This window comes from Delphinapterus leucas, chromosome 2, assembly GCF_059928025.1.
Source record: "Delphinapterus leucas isolate spDelLeu-1000000601 "Yukka" chromosome 2, BTC_Dleu_Yukka2, whole genome shotgun sequence".
In the NCBI taxonomy this organism is placed as follows: Eukaryota; Metazoa; Chordata; class Mammalia; order Artiodactyla; family Monodontidae; genus Delphinapterus; species Delphinapterus leucas.
The window spans coordinates 88,690,113-88,707,536 of record NC_143130.1 but is presented as its reverse complement, the minus strand read 5'-3'; the positions used below and the strand labels follow the sequence as shown (position 1 = coordinate 88,707,536).

General features: G+C 38.4%; 1 protein-coding gene across 6 annotated transcripts in view; it reads right to left on the bottom strand.

Moving 5' to 3' along the window:
• The window catches only part of ATP8B4 (ATPase phospholipid transporting 8B4 (putative)), a 257,988-nt gene that overhangs the window by 123,587 nt on the left and 116,977 nt on the right, over window positions 1-17,424 (bottom strand). For all 6 annotated transcript variants that reach the window (XM_022587137.3, XM_022587135.3, XM_022587131.3 and 3 more), the window contains 2 exons: window positions 13,108-13,180; window positions 4,251-4,321 (listed from right to left, as the gene is read on the bottom strand). In XM_022587137.3, the coding sequence (XP_022442845.2) occupies window positions 4,251-4,321; window positions 13,108-13,180 (144 nt within the window). The remainder of the gene's footprint in view (window positions 1-4,250; window positions 4,322-13,107; window positions 13,181-17,424) is intronic.

Genomic DNA, 17,424 nt, shown 5'->3' with positions numbered 1-17,424 from the left:
AGGTAAAAAAGCAAATATCGCCTTTTAGAAGTACATGCCAAACCATGTAATAATTGAATTTAGAGAACTGAGCAGGTACCTGAGACTGCATTTAATCTAAACTTCCCATGAGTGAGCTTCACAATCATGTTACGACAATATAGACCCAGCCCAAGGAATGCCCATTGGTGAAACACCTTTCTGCATGAAATATTAAGTTGAATGTATAATTGAAATGTCTTTGTTTAAAAGTAGCCTTATTGATCTAAGTCTATCAGTTCGTAGGAGGCAGAGATGTGTAGGGATTGAAATAGTCAAGAATAACTTCATAATTGAGGCAGATATTGAGCTGGGCTTGACGGAAAAGAGTGAGACCGTGGTGTTGAGGTTAAAGGACCGAAATGAGTTGGGTCATTTAAACGACTTTTCAAATAATTGAAACAGTCAGTCACACCAGCGGGACCAGACAGCCCTCGTTCCATGACCATAAATCCCGTCACTCATCAAAGTTCACCATCATCATGTTAAGTTACTTCCTCAGGCTTCTCTGTACCAGCTCACTTCCACCTTCAGATGTGGAAGCTAAAGGGGAAGAATAATCACACATAGACCTTACTGACAAAAAAAAATTCCCTCTCCAAACCTCCTGATTACTACCTTCATACTCTTCCTTAATCTGCCTCAGTATCTTGATAAACTTCAAAATGATTTTCAGCATAAGAAACAATACAGAAAGATCCTTTGTACCCTTTACTCAATTTCCCCTCTGGTACCATCTTGCAAAACTATATCACAATATCATGAGCAGGATACTGACATTGACAGTCAAGATCCAGAACATTCCCATCACCACAAGGATTCCTTCAGTCTCCCTTTATGGACACACTCACTTCCCTGCCTCCTGAAACCCATCTTTAACTCCCAGCAATCCCTAATCTGCTGTCCACTAATTTTATAGTGATGTTATATAAATGAAATAATACAGTATGTGACCCTTTGGGATTGGCTTTTGTCCACTCAAAATGATTCTGTGAAGATTCATCCAGGTTGTCGCGTGTATCAATAGTTCATTCCTTTTTATTGCTCAGTAATATTGCACGATATGGATATACCACAGTTTGTTCAACCACTTACCTGTTGAAGAACATATAAGTTGTTTCTAGTGTTTGGATATTACAAATAAAGCTGCCCCAAACATTTGTATATAAGTTTTTGTGTAAACATATGTGATTCCTCTGGGATAAATGTCTGGGAATGAAACTGCTGGGTGATATGGTAGTTACATGTTTAGCATTTTAAGAAACTGCCAAACTGTTTTCCAAAGTGATTGTAGCCTTTTACATTCCCATCAGCAATGTGTGAGTGACCCTGTTTCCCAACATCCTTGCCAGCACTTAGAGTTCTCACTATTTTTTCTTTTAGTTATTCTGATAGGTGGGAAGTGATATGTCATTGTGGTTCTAATTTTAATATCCCTAATGGCTAATGTTGTTGAACATCTTTTTGTCTGTATATCTTTGCCATCTGTTATCATCTTTAGTGAAATGTCCCTTCATGTCATTTGCCAATTTTCTAACTGGATTGTTTAGTTTTTTTTACTGTGGGGTTTTGAGGATTTTTAATATTTTCAAGATACAAGTCCTTTGCCAGGTAGATAGGTTGCAAATATTTTCTCCTAGTCTGTAGCTTATTTTTTCACCCTCTTAACAGGGTCTTTTGCACAGAAAAAAATTTTAATTTGATGAATTCCAGTTTGTCAAATTTTCCTTTCATGTATTACGCTTTTGGGATCAAATCTAAGAACTCTTTGACTAGCCCTAAATCTTGAAGATTTTCTACTATGTTTTTCTCTAAAGGTTTTATAGTTTTGTTTTGTTTTTTTGTGGTACGCGGGCCTCTCACTGTTGTGGCCTCTCCCGTTGCGGAGCACAGGCTCCAGACGCTCAGGCTCAGCGGCCATGGCTCACAGGCCCAGCCACTCCGCAGCATGTGGGATCTTCCCGGACCGGGGCACGAACCCGTGTCCCCTGCATCGGCAGGCGGACTCTCAACCACTGCGCCACCAGGGAAGCCCCTATAGTTTTATATTTTACATTTGAATTCAGTTTCCTTAATAGCTACAGGGCTATTCAAATTGTCCATTTCATATTGGATGGGTTCTGATAGTTTGTTTTCCGATGAAGTGGTCCATTTTATCTACTTTGTTAAATTAATGTATATAGAGTGGTTTGTAGTATTTCCATATCCTTTTGATGACTTCAGGATCTGTCATAATATCCCCTGGTTCATTCATGATATTGTTAACTTGGGTCTTCTCTCTTTTTGTCTTTCCCTGTCTTCTTAAAAGTTTGTTTATTTTATTGATGTTTTCAAAGAACTAGCTCTCTGTTTCATTGACTTTTCTCTATTGTTTTTCTATTTTCAAATTCATTGGTTTCCACTCTTTATCTCCTCCCTTCTGCTTGATTTGAGTTTATTTTGCTATTTTCTAGGTTCATGAGATGGAAGATTAGATCATTGACTGCAGGCTTTTTCTCTTTTCAAGTGTATACATATATGGCTATAAATTTCCCTCTTAGCACTATTTTAGCTTCTGCCCAGACCAAGGGTAAGATCATACAGGCTGAACTCTATTTGGATAGCTCAATACAGCATTTATTTTGAAAGCAGTGGCTAAAACCATGGGCTCTTTTGTCAGCTGCCAGGTTTGAGTCCTGGCTTCACTCTCTAGAAGTTTGGGACAAATTATTTCATCTCTCTAAGCCTTCATTTTCTCAGCTGTACAACAGGGCTTATATAGTACCTACGTTAGGATTAAATGATGAAATTCATCTAAAGCACACATATAGTATCTTTAAAATGTAAGCATTCAATAAATATTTTGATGTCAGACAGACAAACTGAATCCACTGAAACAGAATTACTATACAGTCTATAACTAAATTCCAAATTAGCATCCATGTCAAAACTGCATCCTACTCCATTTCTCTCTTATCTCTCTACATCTTCATTTGACCCAGTTCCAAAAGTTGCCTTCTAAAGTAACATCAGTCCTCTTTCTTCAAGGGATCTTTTCCCAGCCGCTCCGCGGCATGTGGGATCCTCCCGGACCGGGGCACGAACCCCTGTCCCCTGCATTGGCAGGCAGACTCTCAATCACTGCACCACCAGGGAAGCCCTCTTCAAGGGATCTTGATTGTCACTCCTCTCATTTTCCTTAGACAATCACTTGAAATTAAAAACAAACAAACAAACAGAAAACCCTTCCCGGGAATCTCAGTGAAAAGTCCCTGTGTAAAGCTATTTACGTATATATGTTTAGCTCGCTGTTTCTGAAAGAAATAAATTTAAGAGAAAAAACAGAGGTTTCACAAGATCTGCAAAGTAATTAGCAAATGGACTTTGCAATTTAGAGTCTTATTTCTTCCAAGAAAGTAAAATGAAGCATTAGGGCCTTTTTAGATTTTTTTTTGATTGAAATAGAGTTGATTTACAATATTTCAGGTGTACAGAAAAGTTCTTCAGTTACATATATATATATACATATATATATTCTTTTTCAGATTCTTTTCCATTATAGGTTATTACAAGATATTGAATATAGTTCCCTGTGTTATAAAGTAGGTCCTTGTTGTTGTTTATCTATTTTATATATAGTAGTGTGTATCTGTTAATCTCAAATCCCTAATTTATCCCTCCCCCCTTCCCTTTGGTAACCATAAATTTGTTTTCTATGTCTGTGAGTCTATGCTTTGAAATAAGTTCCTTTGTATCATTTTTTTTTAGATTCCACGTATAAGCGATATCTTATGGTACTTGTCTTTCTCTGTCTGACTTACTTCACTTAGTATGATAATCTCTAGGTCCATCCATGTTGCTACAAATGGCATTATTTTGTTCTTTTTTATGGCTGAGTAATATTCCATTGTATACATATACCACATCTAAGAATAAGGTTTAAGGTTTAAGTTAGGTTCTGTTTCTAAAGCTATTACTCTTTTTTTTTTTTAAACATCTTTATTGGAGTATAACTGCTTTACAATGGTGTGTTAGTTTCTGCTTTATAACAAAGTGAATCAGTTGTACATATACATATATCCCCATATCTCTTCCCTCTTGCATCTCCCTCCCTCCCACCCTCCCTATCCCACCCCTCTAGGTGGTCACAAAGCACCGAACTGGTCTCCCTGTGCTATGCGGCTGTCTAAAGCTATTACTCTTAAATAAATTGAAAACCAATCTAAATAATTATTTTGACCTTAATAACTTACCCATCAAGTTCAGCAGTTTCAATATAACAGAGGCCATGTGGCTCACTACTTGATAGGAGAAGCAGATCAGCCTATTTTGAAAAACCAGGATAAAGAATACTTGAAAAGGGAAGATTGATTGAAAGCCTTCTACATTGTATCATCCCTCCACTACTAATGAGCCATTAGAGCCTTAGAAAAAAAGTGAGAGGTGAAGTTCTGTTCCACCTCTCTACCATATGCCCTGAATCAAAGCCACCCTCCACTTCCTTGTTCCTGGTTTGCACGCCCTTGACCATCAGAACATAAGCAAGGGGAGAGATAGCATATAAATTAATAGCCACTTTATTTTTTTAATAGAAATGTTTAAATTTTTATATATTTCTATATAAAATGTATATATCTCATAGAAATACATAAAATTCTATTTTCTTTCTTTGATAATTACTAATGGGAAATATAAAACTTTCCCCAATAAATAAGATAACTGGAAATACTTATATGCACATACTTTAATTCCGTGGTTATCAGTTAAGAGCTGAGGCAGGGAAAGAAGATGGGGAAAGACAAAAGTAAAGTAGGATGGAGGAAACTGAAAACAATAGAAAAAATAAGAGAGGCAAGGAAATTTTTAAAAGGGAAAAGGATTAAAGGAAAAACAAGATTAAAACATAAGCAAGAGAAAATAAAAAGATGGTGGCATGTAAGAAAAGGGAAAGAGAAGAAAAGCAGGGGCTAAGCAAGAGGGCAGGATAGAATAGAAAACATGGTAAACAGAAAACATTCAGAGGTGGGAAGCTGGTCTTTCACAGAGATAAATTATTCTATTCGGCCATCCATTTGTGTTTTGGAAATGACCCATCACAATTCAGTTTTAGAATTCTGGTAGCTTTCTACATTGGGAAATTGTTTATTTGAAATTTCAAAACTGATTTTTAAATGAGGGTTTTTATGAAATTCTGAAGGTTTTACATGTCTAAAAAGAACTGACTAAAATTCTAGCAATTTATTTTGACATATTAGCCTAACAATTTTTTAGTTCTGTCTAAATGTACAACTGGCATTCCAAAACTGTAAACGTTTCTTATCTTTGTTTTTTAAATATTTGAATTGTTCCATTCTCAAACCTTGGAGGTTAAATTTAGAATCAATCCACTGATTTCATTGTCTCAAGCTTTTAAATTTTCAACTCAAAAATAGGCGTGGTGTAGGTGCATGTGGGGGGGAGGGGGTATAGTTTTGTCTAAGTTGTAATAAAACAGAACTAAAAGGCAACTCAGTGACAACCCCTAACCGAATAAATGGGTTTGCACTATCAAGACTCCGCCTCAACTCTGGATGAAAAAGCCAGAGATGCCTGTCAAGGCAGAAGTTATTTATTTTCTGACTTCTCACAATGTGACCTGAGCAAACCCGCTCTGAAGAGAACATGTGAAGAGTGTATGCCGCTCTTGAGCCAAAAATTACCCATCTTGAGTTTAAAGTGGAAAAATGTTATGAAAATTTACCTTGATTTTATTTCTCACATTTAAATTTCAATGAATAAAGGCACAAGGCACAATAGCAGTAGAGCTTCATGCTCTTCAGCCTATGGGTCTCCTCCCCAAGTTTAACAGGATCATTTCAAAAATAATCCACAATTCCCTAATTCTATCATCTGTGATTGAAATAGTTGTGAAGTTTAGAGAAAGATATCCATTTGTACCTAGAGTTGCTTTTCTTCAAAACTCTGCCTAGTAAGAACCATTACTTTTTTCTTGTTACAGTTTAACTTTGAGCTCAGCTGCCTCAAGACATATTCTTGATAAACAAAGGGAGGAATTGTCGGCCACAGTTGGCTCAGAACATGTGACTGAGTCACCACTGCCACCTTCTGACCAGATTCTTTCCTAAGCAGTGACTCAACTTCCTAGAGGCATAAACTGAGAACTGTAAACCCCACGGGTTCTGGGCTAACTCTTCCTGTTCTCTCTACCCCCTGGGGACCTGGGACTTCTACCTTCCTGTCTTCTACCTTCCCTGCCTCCTCCTGTCACCTCCATTGTCACCTTTCTCTATGTCCTCTGAACCTTCCTCCTGTTTTCCCACTCCCTGATCTCTGTCCTGCCTCCCCTCATTCTTCCTCTGTTCTCCCTGCCCCACTGCTGAGCCTTGGTCTTTCCTTTGGCTGACTTCTCCCTTCAAGTTTTTTAAATTCATTAGTTGAGGAGGAAGTGTGAAGGGGCAGAACCATAGAAGCATCCAGTGGAATAAGTGACCAGCTCACTCATCATCATGCCGTCCTATTTCCACGTGCACTCAACAGTCATTCTGGAAAGGAAGGGCAAGAGAGCTGTAGTAACAGCCCTGTTAGTCCTGGGTTGCCCTTTGGTCAGAGGTTCTGGGAAGGGAGTGGAGCAACACATGGGTGGTCTTCGGGCCCAACAAACCCCATGACTCTGTGAGCCTCAAGTCAGTCCTCCTTAAACTGATCCCTTTAGTATCTCTCAGGGACCCAACTCCTAGTCGATCCAGAAACTGGTGTTTGAGCTGTAGGTGTTTATAATACCAGTAGCCAAAATTTGGTGGGGACTTACTATGTGTCTGGCACTGTGCCAATAGCCTTACGTGCAATATTTTATTTAACTCAAAGAAATCCTAAGTGTAGGTCTTGTTATCTCCACTTTACAGATAAACAAAGTGAGACTCAGAGAGGTTCAGTAACTTGTTTGCGGCCACAGAGTAAGTAGGGCACCAGGATGTGAATCTAGTCAATCTAAGGCATTTACTGCCAGGAGTACTAAATTAAATAAAAACTTCTTACCTTCCAGGATTTTATAGTTTAGTAAAGGCAGAATATGACAAGGGTTCTAAGTTTCTTATTAACCAAGTGCTGTGGGAGGAATGCAAATGAGAAAGGGAGTACATCGGGTTGGTAGTTGAGGAAAGGCCTGATGGAACATTCTGGATGGAATGGAGGGCAGGTCTCCGCAGGCAGAGGCGTTAGCAGGAATGCAGCACGGGGAAGGGAAGGTGTGATTACTGGAGCTCACGGGGGGTCCAGGCAGCAGTTAATTCCAACCATACCCATCTTCCTTAGACCCCCATTCGTACTTTCTGCTGTCAATTATTGGTGCCTTTTCCCCACGCCCTTCCAGGAAAGGCTCAGCTATGTCTCCCAAGAATTAAGGAATGTTTTTCAACACAATGTTCCTTCTCCCACCTTCCACAGGTAACAAAAAGCCCAAGCAGGGGCTTCACGGAAACCTGAAAAAATATACCAGCCAGAGGAACCTTGAAAACCTTGAACATCTTTGAGTTCTAGACGCCAATGGCACTGGACTCCTAGATTTACTAGGCATGATTAATGTTTGTTGAACTAAAGAACAAATGAAGCAAAACCTCAAGTGATTATAACACCTGAAAGCTGTAGAGTTCTCTAAGGGTTTACAAAACACTCTCACATAATTGTGTCACTTTATTCTCTCAACAACCCCATTAGGGGATAATATTGTTCCCACTGTGTGTATAAGAAACCTGGGAAGGTAATTTCTGGTCTCACAAGCACTAGATGAGCTAAATTAACCCATGGAATGCCCATACCCTTTACAAAGTCATGGTGAAAGTTTCATCACATCTAATAGAGGATCCCAAGACTCCAAGCAATATAAGGCCATACTCACGGCCACATGGAGGTTAAAGGGCAAAGCTAGAACTCGGAACTCTGATCCCCAAATGTATGCTCTTTCCACGGGTTGGCTACAAAATCACTGGAATACAACTATGAAAAACAGACAGCATTTCACTTCGTTGGTGTTCAAAAACCAAAACTACAATGGTAAAAGAATATTGGGATTCGATTCATGATGTGATGGAAAGATAAATTTGTAGAATTAATTGGAACACCATATTTGGATCTCCCTTCATTTTTTTTTAAGCCATTCTCACATGTGGAATTCTTCTTTATTTTCTTTATCATCTACAAAATTATCTTTTCTTTTATTCTTTTACAGTGCAAAAATAAGAATACAAAATGGCTCATGCAGTATGAGTATACTTATGGAAAAATATGTTGATGTGGACAAAAGTCAGAATGAAGTCATAAAACTGAAAATGGGTAAGATTATAGTTAATGTTTTCATTTAAAATTTAAATTTCAGATCCAGCAAATGCATGTTGAATGTCTCACATATTTTTAAAAAAGGAAGATTTATTTCAGCAATTAGAGTAAAACAAGTAACACTGATTTGAAGCTATAAAACTTAAAATACCTAAAAAAGGCAATTCAACCACAAAATGGCCTCCCCGGAAGGATGTCCAAAAACAGTGCTGAAAAAGACTGGAGAAAATGCCCTGATGATGGGTCAAGAGAAAGCCAAAGCCTGCCCATGGTCAGCACTGGAGGTTAGGTTAAACTAGCCCTTTCATTTCTTAAGGTGAAATTTTCAGTTCTGTAACAGAAGAACGTCTTTGTTTTAAAGCAAAAATTTACTGTTGTAAACACTGAAAACATGAAGGCCTTTTTGTGGAGGGGATGGAGGGTGGACTGTTTTTCAAATAAGCTAAACAATTAAATTCATGTGATGTTCAAATATGCTCATGTCCAGTAAGAGGTTTATTTCTACCACCAGATGAGAAGAGCCAAACAAGACAAGAGCACTGCTGTCAAGTAAAGGAGGAAGGTAGGCCTGGCTCCCAGGGTCCAGGCTCTGGCAGTATCAAGAACTCTGCAGTGTGTTTTTCTCACACAGTTTACTTAATTCTTCTAATGGAAGTCAATCTTATTGTGATAACTGAATTATGCTCTACGATTTTTTTTTTCTTGGTCCCGCAGTAAAAATAGGAGCTCTGGAAATTCAGCTCAAAAGTGTTTTAGAGTTTTTTTAAAAAAGGTAAGGGGCAGTTTTCCTTATTGGGAAAACAAAGGTGAGTAACTTCTGAACATACCAGCTAACTGGTCATCTCAGGCAAGCTCCTTTCCTTCCTTAAAATGTACTGATATGGTGACATAAATCCAGTTAGAAGTTCTAAGTTTGGACAGCTAGAGGTTATGCGTCAGAATTGGGTGCAACATTCTCTGGCCACTTCACCTCCATCATCCAAGCCTAGAGGCCCTGACTCTGGAAGCCCAGTCGCAAGGTAATCAGGACCAACTTTTCCAGTGGAGGCAGGAGCAGCATATGGTAAAGGGAGGGGTTAAAACTCCTGGCTCTCCTACTGACAAGCTATCTGATGGCACTGTGCCTCCATTTTCTCGTCTGTAAAATGGGAACAATAATAGTACATAACCTGCCGTCATTGGGATAATGTGAGGATTAAATGAGTTAAGTCATATAAAGAGCTTGTAATATTGTCTGTCATGTGGCACATAGTCAATAAAGGCGAGCTATTATTATCATGATCTCCATGATCTGGTTTCCCAAGATGTACCTCTGTGCAGTAACTCCGAAGTGAGTCTCTTTTAGAGACCTGTGATCGTTGCTCCCCAAATGTAAGCTCTCTGACAGCCCCTGCCAACTGATGCCAGGGAATAGGAAGTTATATTAGCACTTCTAAGTGATTACAGCAGTTCACCCACAGAAACATTTATTTGTCCTCGAAAACAGCTTCATAGGTGCCGCGTAGCCGCACATGGATAAACTTTGAACAAAGTGACCTAATCAAGAGGCACTGTGGTGTTTTGGCGTTTGAAGGAATCCCTTCCTCACTTATCCAAAGATTAAACCAACAAGCTATAATTGTATGAGTCAGACAGAGATCAATGGAGATAAAAATATCATCTTTGTCACTGATCAAGCTATTGGAGACCAGGCTTTAGGTCTGTGGGCCCAATGGGCTTGCTAACACTTCACCCCTGTTAGACTCATCTAGTCATAGTTGAAGCTCTCTGGAAGCTCGAAACTACCTGGACCCTCTCGCTACCCCCACCATGGGGATCTACTCCTGTAAAATTGGTACTTCGAACGAGCGGGGCAGAATGTACTCTCTGTACACAGACAGAGCCCAAAGAGAAAGGGAAGGAAGGAGGTGCCAGGTCACGCACACCACTCCCCGCCCCAACACTTAACAATCGGAGAAGTCACTCCTGGGAGAAGGGAACACGCAAGGGGGTGCAAGACGCTTAGTGTTATTTTGGGGCTGCCCCTCCAAGTGAAAACAGGAAGGATGAACCTAGGAAAGAGTAGGGAGTAAGCATTTCTACCCCATCATGTAGCCACAATAAAAAGGCTACATCTGCACTGTCCAGTAAGGTAGCCACAAGTCACACGTGGCTATTTAAATCTAAATTAATTAAAATTAAATAGAATTTAACATTCAGTTGTTCTAGTCACATTTCCAGTGCTCAGTATCCTACAAGGTGCTACTGGCTGTTCTATATTTGGACGCACAAATATAGAACATTTTCTTCACTGCAGAAATTTCTATTGGACAGTGCTGGGACACGTGAATCACTGACTTCATGGAAACTCATCTAAGTGTGGGATTCATTTTAAATCAATGATAATGATGCGTTCATGGAACTGGTTTCCTTCCATGTGACGCCTGCACTTACACTTGACTTCCATGCTTCATTCCACAGAAAGGTTTGCAATAACAAGCAAGCATGTGTTATTTTCTATAACACAGAAAATACAACTAAATTAAAAACAAAGACCAAGGGAAGTGCAAATTAGAATATTAAGGCTAGAGGGCAAGTTGGAGCACAGATATACTGTCCATGAGGTCCTTGGAGTTAAGAGATTTGAGACACAAATTTGACTCCTGCCTTTACGGGATTCACCTCAAAGAATCTGATAAATGAACATAGTATAGTATCAGTGAATAACTGAGTTCAATCCAATATTTACCCTTGTTAGAGTATATCCATAGGGCTCTTAAAACATTATTTTTACTGAATACCTTAAGCAGAAATTACCTAGCATTTCCTCTGAAGTATAATTCCAAATAAAATAATAGTTAAGTGTTTGGGATCCTTTAATTTTTCCTAATTCCACTATATCTAGCACCATGCCTGGCATAAAGTAATTTCCAAAAAAACTTTTTTGAATGCACACATCCTAGAATTCTATATATGCCCATTAAAAAAAAAAAAAGTTAAGGTTATCCACTAAGAAGCACCAAAACTTTTTCATTGTAATTATCTTAATTGAAAGTAGAACCAAAATGAGTTATATGGAGCCCTTTCTTCTCAAGCAAAGGACCCTGAATATATGTGATCTTTTCTTAATTAGGGCATATTAGTACCTCATGGATCCAGAACACCCTGAATTTTGGAAATTTATAACCACTTTTCTTTTTTTTTTCTGTCTTCTTACTTAGAAAAGATTGACATTAATTCATTCAGCCAACATTTACTGACTGCCCCCTATGATCCCACATGGCACTAGATGTTATGGATCAGGCAAATCAATGTGCTCCTTGCTTGTAAGAATCTTGTAGTCTAGTCTCAGCTCAGACAGAGAATCACAGCAACTACGGGCTGGAAGGGATCTCTGAGATCATACAGTGCTCTTGCACCTGGATTTGACATGTGAAGAAACAAACGAAAGGCAGAGAAGATAAAGTGCTGTCACTGAAGGAATGGAGCAAAGACTCTTCTCATCCAATTCCCCACCCAGTATCCTTACACTGTATTTTACACTAAGCCTCAATCTTTCCTACAGGGTATGTTCTTCTAACACATGCTCCCCTCAGTGTACTGCTCCTAGTATTTAATGAGCTGGAAAATAAGCTGGACATGCTACTTTAAATTGTGTCCGAAAAAAGTAAATAAGTTTTGAAAACCTGGCAGACTGCCCTAGGTCTAAGGAACCCAGGTTACATCGGTGGGCTCTGAGGCCTCCATTTTGGCTGCACCAACACCTTTTTGCTTATTTTTGGCTCTCAGCTATTTTCTAGAGACTTGAGGTTGTCAGAGAAATAAGCACTCCTCTATTTAAAGTGCGCACTCTTTTTGAATGGCCTATCCACTGACTAGTCACCTTAGCATGGGTTGTTCCAGAGAATCAGTATACACAGACGATACATCAATGAAAGAAGACTGTTTCTGAAAGTGAATGTTTAAGAGTCTTAACTGAGTTGTTCTTGTAAATAGATCTTGGGGCCATTTCTTTTATGCTGTGGGAAAATGTCGCAAATTTAATGAAGAACACAGCTTGATAAATAAAATGGCATTAACACAAAAATTTTCATGAGTAATCTAATATATATTTGACATAAAGACTACAATAGTTATAATTTTTAATCTCTGATCTGGATAGCTTTTATAGCCTTGCATTTAATACGAACTATAGTTAGTCACATATATTTTAGTTTTAACTGACCCCTTGAATTTTATTAAGGAAACTGTAACACAGGCAGCTTGAGAATATAAGTTATAGTGCATTTGGTATACAAAGTAAAACCTCATAAATAGCATTTATTAAGAACATTCAATCAACATTTTCTGATCTTGATTATTCAGGAAAGAACATCCATTCTCTCTATAGCTAATCTTTTCTTCTATGATACTGCACATTAACAGTATTAATTCCGTTATTGGGGGGATAATATTCAAACTATGTGAGAACAAACTATTTTTAAAGTACTCTGGAGCATTTTAAAAGCTCTTATTTACATCAAACAATTGACAGACTGATTTTAAATATTTTTTATCTATTAATTTCCCAAAGGAAATAACAAGGTGATAATCACTCAGCCTTATCTGAGTTATCAGGTTATTGAAAGTAATTAATCAAATGTCTTTCAAATATTTTATAATTGAGACTTTTTAATAATACATCCTGGTATTCCCTCCTTAATTACGCTAAATTAGCGCAGATTTACTAAATTTGCAAATGTAAATATTTTAGTACATATGCTATTTTAACCTGAGATAAATTTCTTAAACAATACTCACAGCAACAAACTGGTTATTTTCTAATTTAATGATGTCTCCCACTTTGACATTCATCCATTTTTCATTCTGCAGTCTAAGAACAAAAACAAAATTAATTTTTTTCGGGAACAGAGAAGAATCAAGAGAATGTATTCACAATGGAGCATCATATGACAGAAGAAGCTGATAAGACTTTTTTTCTAGAATACTAAATTCAAAGAACCTTGCATAACAAAGTCTTTTACCTGAGTGATGTGGGAACTAAGGCCCAGAGAAGTCAAGTGATTTGCCCAAAGACACCCAGTGAGTTAGTTATCCCTGGGGCTAGACTCAAAATGCCTAACTCTTGGCTGTGTGCTCTTTCCACCACCCCATGGTACCAGCTTTACACAGCAGCTATTAACTCTTACTTGCATATCCTTGGGCAGAATATTTAAAAAAAAAAACTCAGGGGGAAGGAAAGAAAGAAATTCAATCATTAACATTCTTTTCAACCTCTGTATTAATAAATATAGAAACATCACTGCTGTTGTCTCAGAAGTCTGTTTAACTGGAGGCAAGAAGTGAAGGAGACAGAAGCAAGGGGGCAATAGCTAAAATGCAAGTAAGAGGAAAAGAATAAAAATTCAGGAAAGGACAAGAACAGCAATGGGTGACAAAAGAAGCCTTAGAACACTGAACAAGAAACACCACCTACAAATTATCCACAGCACTCTGGCCAAAGGGCAGGCTTGGTGGCATTCTAACGGCTAGGACCAACAGCTCAGAATTGAGAACACAGTCAAGATGTTGCACTGTTTTCTTCGAGGCTCGTGTATATAATGGAGTCGCAGGTCTACCCTTCACCAAGTTCAAAGGGGTTTATGACAAAAAGCTATTGTGTCTAGCTGGTCAGGCCCCTCGCGACAGTTAGGTAGACAGGCCATCTGGAAACAGACCACCTGTGGCAGTATCCGTGATGCTAATCATCCTTTCTGAAGTTCTCTGAAATGTAAACCAGTTGGAGACCTTCATCACACTTCTTTCTCAGCGATTCACTTCTAGGAGAGAAGGCTGGGACAAGTCGGCCAGGTTCCCCAACAAGTTAAGGTGGGCAGGTTAACTTCATTGTGCAGTTTTTAAGAAACAACCTAATTTACTTCTTTTATAAGCTGGAAAACAGTTTTAAATATTTATACAACTATGAAATATGCCTCACACTATCAACCCTGCTGGGTCATTTGGCTTAAACACTCAAAGAATTTCTCTTTAATACGGATCCAAGTACATGTTGTTCTGGAAAGTTTTCATTTGCAGCATTTTCATCTCTAGCCAGAATTCAATCATTTTTCCAATGCCATACTTTTCTGCACTTTATCTAGTTCAATGACAATGAAAGACCCTAGGAAGTCTTTAAATTTCATTTTATTTATTTTTACAGGTATGGATAGATTATGTGCTGGTCTATTTCTCCTGGGGTATCTCCTTTGGAGCATTAGTGACATTTCTCAGGAGACAGTATCTTAGATAAAATGAAAGTGCATCTGCTTCAAGAAGAAGCTGAGATGATACTAAGTCCCATTTGCAAACTTCGATTCCTCCTACCTGTATACTATAAGCTCTACAAAGGACCACGTCCTACCTCTTCCACCAAAATGGAAAAATCAACCCAAGGTAAAAGAAAACTCTACAGGACCTCTTATACATTTTAAAATGCACACTTGAGAGTTAAGTTTGCACGGGTAAGTAACAATAGCCACTATTTGGGGTAATAAATTCTAACTTGTCTAGTGTCATAATATTTCCCCCCATAAAACCAAAGCAATTGGAAATATGTTTTTAAAAGTCTGGTGATATCCATGGGAATTAGTTGAATTAACTGCTACACTTGGAAAAATACTGGAATAAAATCTCTTTAAGAAAAAAATTTGCAAAATCCCAGGGCACGCAAAGAATCCCTGATAAGAAAGAATCTGATATGGTCAATATGGATTCCTACTGGGACAATACAGAGAAGTGATAAAGTAGAGAAAAATCCCTTCCCTCATGCCAGATTCTCATGCCCATTCTCCTCCTACCCACACGCACCCCTATCTGTATTTTACCCTCTACTTTCTAACCTATTAAATATTTCCAAAAATAGAAAAACACTCAGAATAAGTCATCTGACCAACCCCCACTAAGATCTGACCATTAGTCTGCTAATGTCATCCAACAGTCCAAGAAAGCAGAAAATATTTGTAATACCATGTATGAGCCCAGTCTCCCTTACTTTAACTCACTCTACTCCTTTTTCTCTCTTTCTCTCTTGCCACCTGTCTGCCCTCTGACCAGAACATATACCTCGGAGCTCCTCTTCCCAAAAGGCCCCTTTGTAACTCCAGATATCTTCTAACACCTGCTCTTATCCTTGGTCACCTACCCCTTTCCACCTATGCCAATGGAAATTCCTTCCCTAAAAATGAGCACTCCAAACACTTTACTTCCAAAGTCTATGACTAACAGTATTTGAAATCTTAAAAACCTTCTGGTATGTACATGTACAAATTCCACAGGACACAATATCACCTCTGTGGGCTATGAGCTATAGAGAAGTTCACAAGGCAACAATGTTTGTGACAAAATTTTTCAGAACTCGAAGCAAAATATTGTTGCGAAGCTACACAAACATGGGAGAAATTTCCTCAAAGGAAATATTATCCAAAACTAATGACCAATATGACAAAAAACAGCAAGTGGTATTCCCTGGATGTTGACCCTGACCCTAGCGCTATCCAACTATTTCATCAATAACCTACACAACCAACCCACAGACACATTTGTCAGACTTGTACACAGCATCCTACCAAGAAGAGAGCATAACTCTTACAAAGAAGATTGTGACAGAAAGTTATAACTTGAAGAGGCTACCAGAAACTGAACGAAGAGGAAGAAGTACAAAACAGATTATTCTGGAGAGGAGAAAGTAACACTCTACAGATGTAATTAGGGTTTTGAAGAAAAAGGGCCTGGAGATATCAGTAAACCATATGTTGTGTGTGATGTCTTGGTTAAGCCTCTTATTTGAATATATATCTGTAGAACAATCAATATGTATAACACAATCAGAGGAGTTTTTTTAATGTTATTTCCTATTCTTTCTTACCAGGTAATGATAACTGCCTTTAACTAGGACCTCAGAGATACACTTCAGTTAGCACTAAGGATCATAGCTACAAAAGTACCCAAACTTACTAACAAGTATAAACTGATAAAGATCTGCAAAGGAATTTAAATCGAATATATTTTAAATCCCACCATTTTTCTTTTCCTACACACTACCACCACCACTGACTTTATAACATCAAAGACATATCAGAAGACTGGAGGGACAGATAGGAAAATTTCCTTTAAGGCTCATCTTCAAAATATTTCTAGACTTCTAAGATTTTAGCTAGTATAGTAATTTCATTTTGCCATCATCCTGAAACAACGAAAACACACACTCCCTGGTCCTCCATGTGCGGTGCAGCTGTTCCCAAGACTCATGTTTGAAGCAAGCTTGCGTCATAGCTCTGTGCAGGGAACACAGGGTGGCCTTGTGGGACGTGAAAGTGACACTTGGCTCCGTAGACTCGGCACCTTCAAACTTTGCTTTTACCGTTGTCAAGAAAAGCCCTCCCACTCTAGTAGAGGATTTGTAGTATATAAATACTCTGAAAGCAAGTTAATTCATGTAATTGCACTGAATCAAGAAACTCCAAGATTTTTAAATATGCTTCAAGTATCAGTATCACCACATAATTGCTTCAGGTTTTGAAATGGACATAATCTAGCTAATGCTTCTTTGAACCAGATTTTTCAAAAATAGTTGGGGTAATAAGTTAGCTTTTACCTTATAAGCTCACAAGCCAATCACTACATAATAAGCCAAAATTCAAGAAAAGGACTCATAAAATTTAAATTCCAAAGGTACCATAAAACATATGGGGTTAATTTTCACAGAATAGTGACTAGAATTATTTTGAGGAAAGAATTTTTAAAAACACACCCACTAACTATATATCTACTCTCAGAACATCCGAGAATCTGAGTTCTGAGAAAAGGTGGTGAGAGATAGCAACTGTACCTAATAATTGTTGATAAATTTGTCTGAACCTGCTTCTTCCTGACAAGGCATAGCATACTAGGAGCTGCTACAATTTGCTGAGGACCTCCCTGAGAAAATGAGAGTGGGATAGCACCTACCATTCTCCATGTCACTGAACCACTGGCTCCAGAGGCTAGAAATCAAGTATTTACCGCGAGCAAGATACCAAGCCCATTGCTGAAGCTTAAGGGGCAGAAGGAAGAGATCTTCATGGGTCTCCTCAAGGCTTC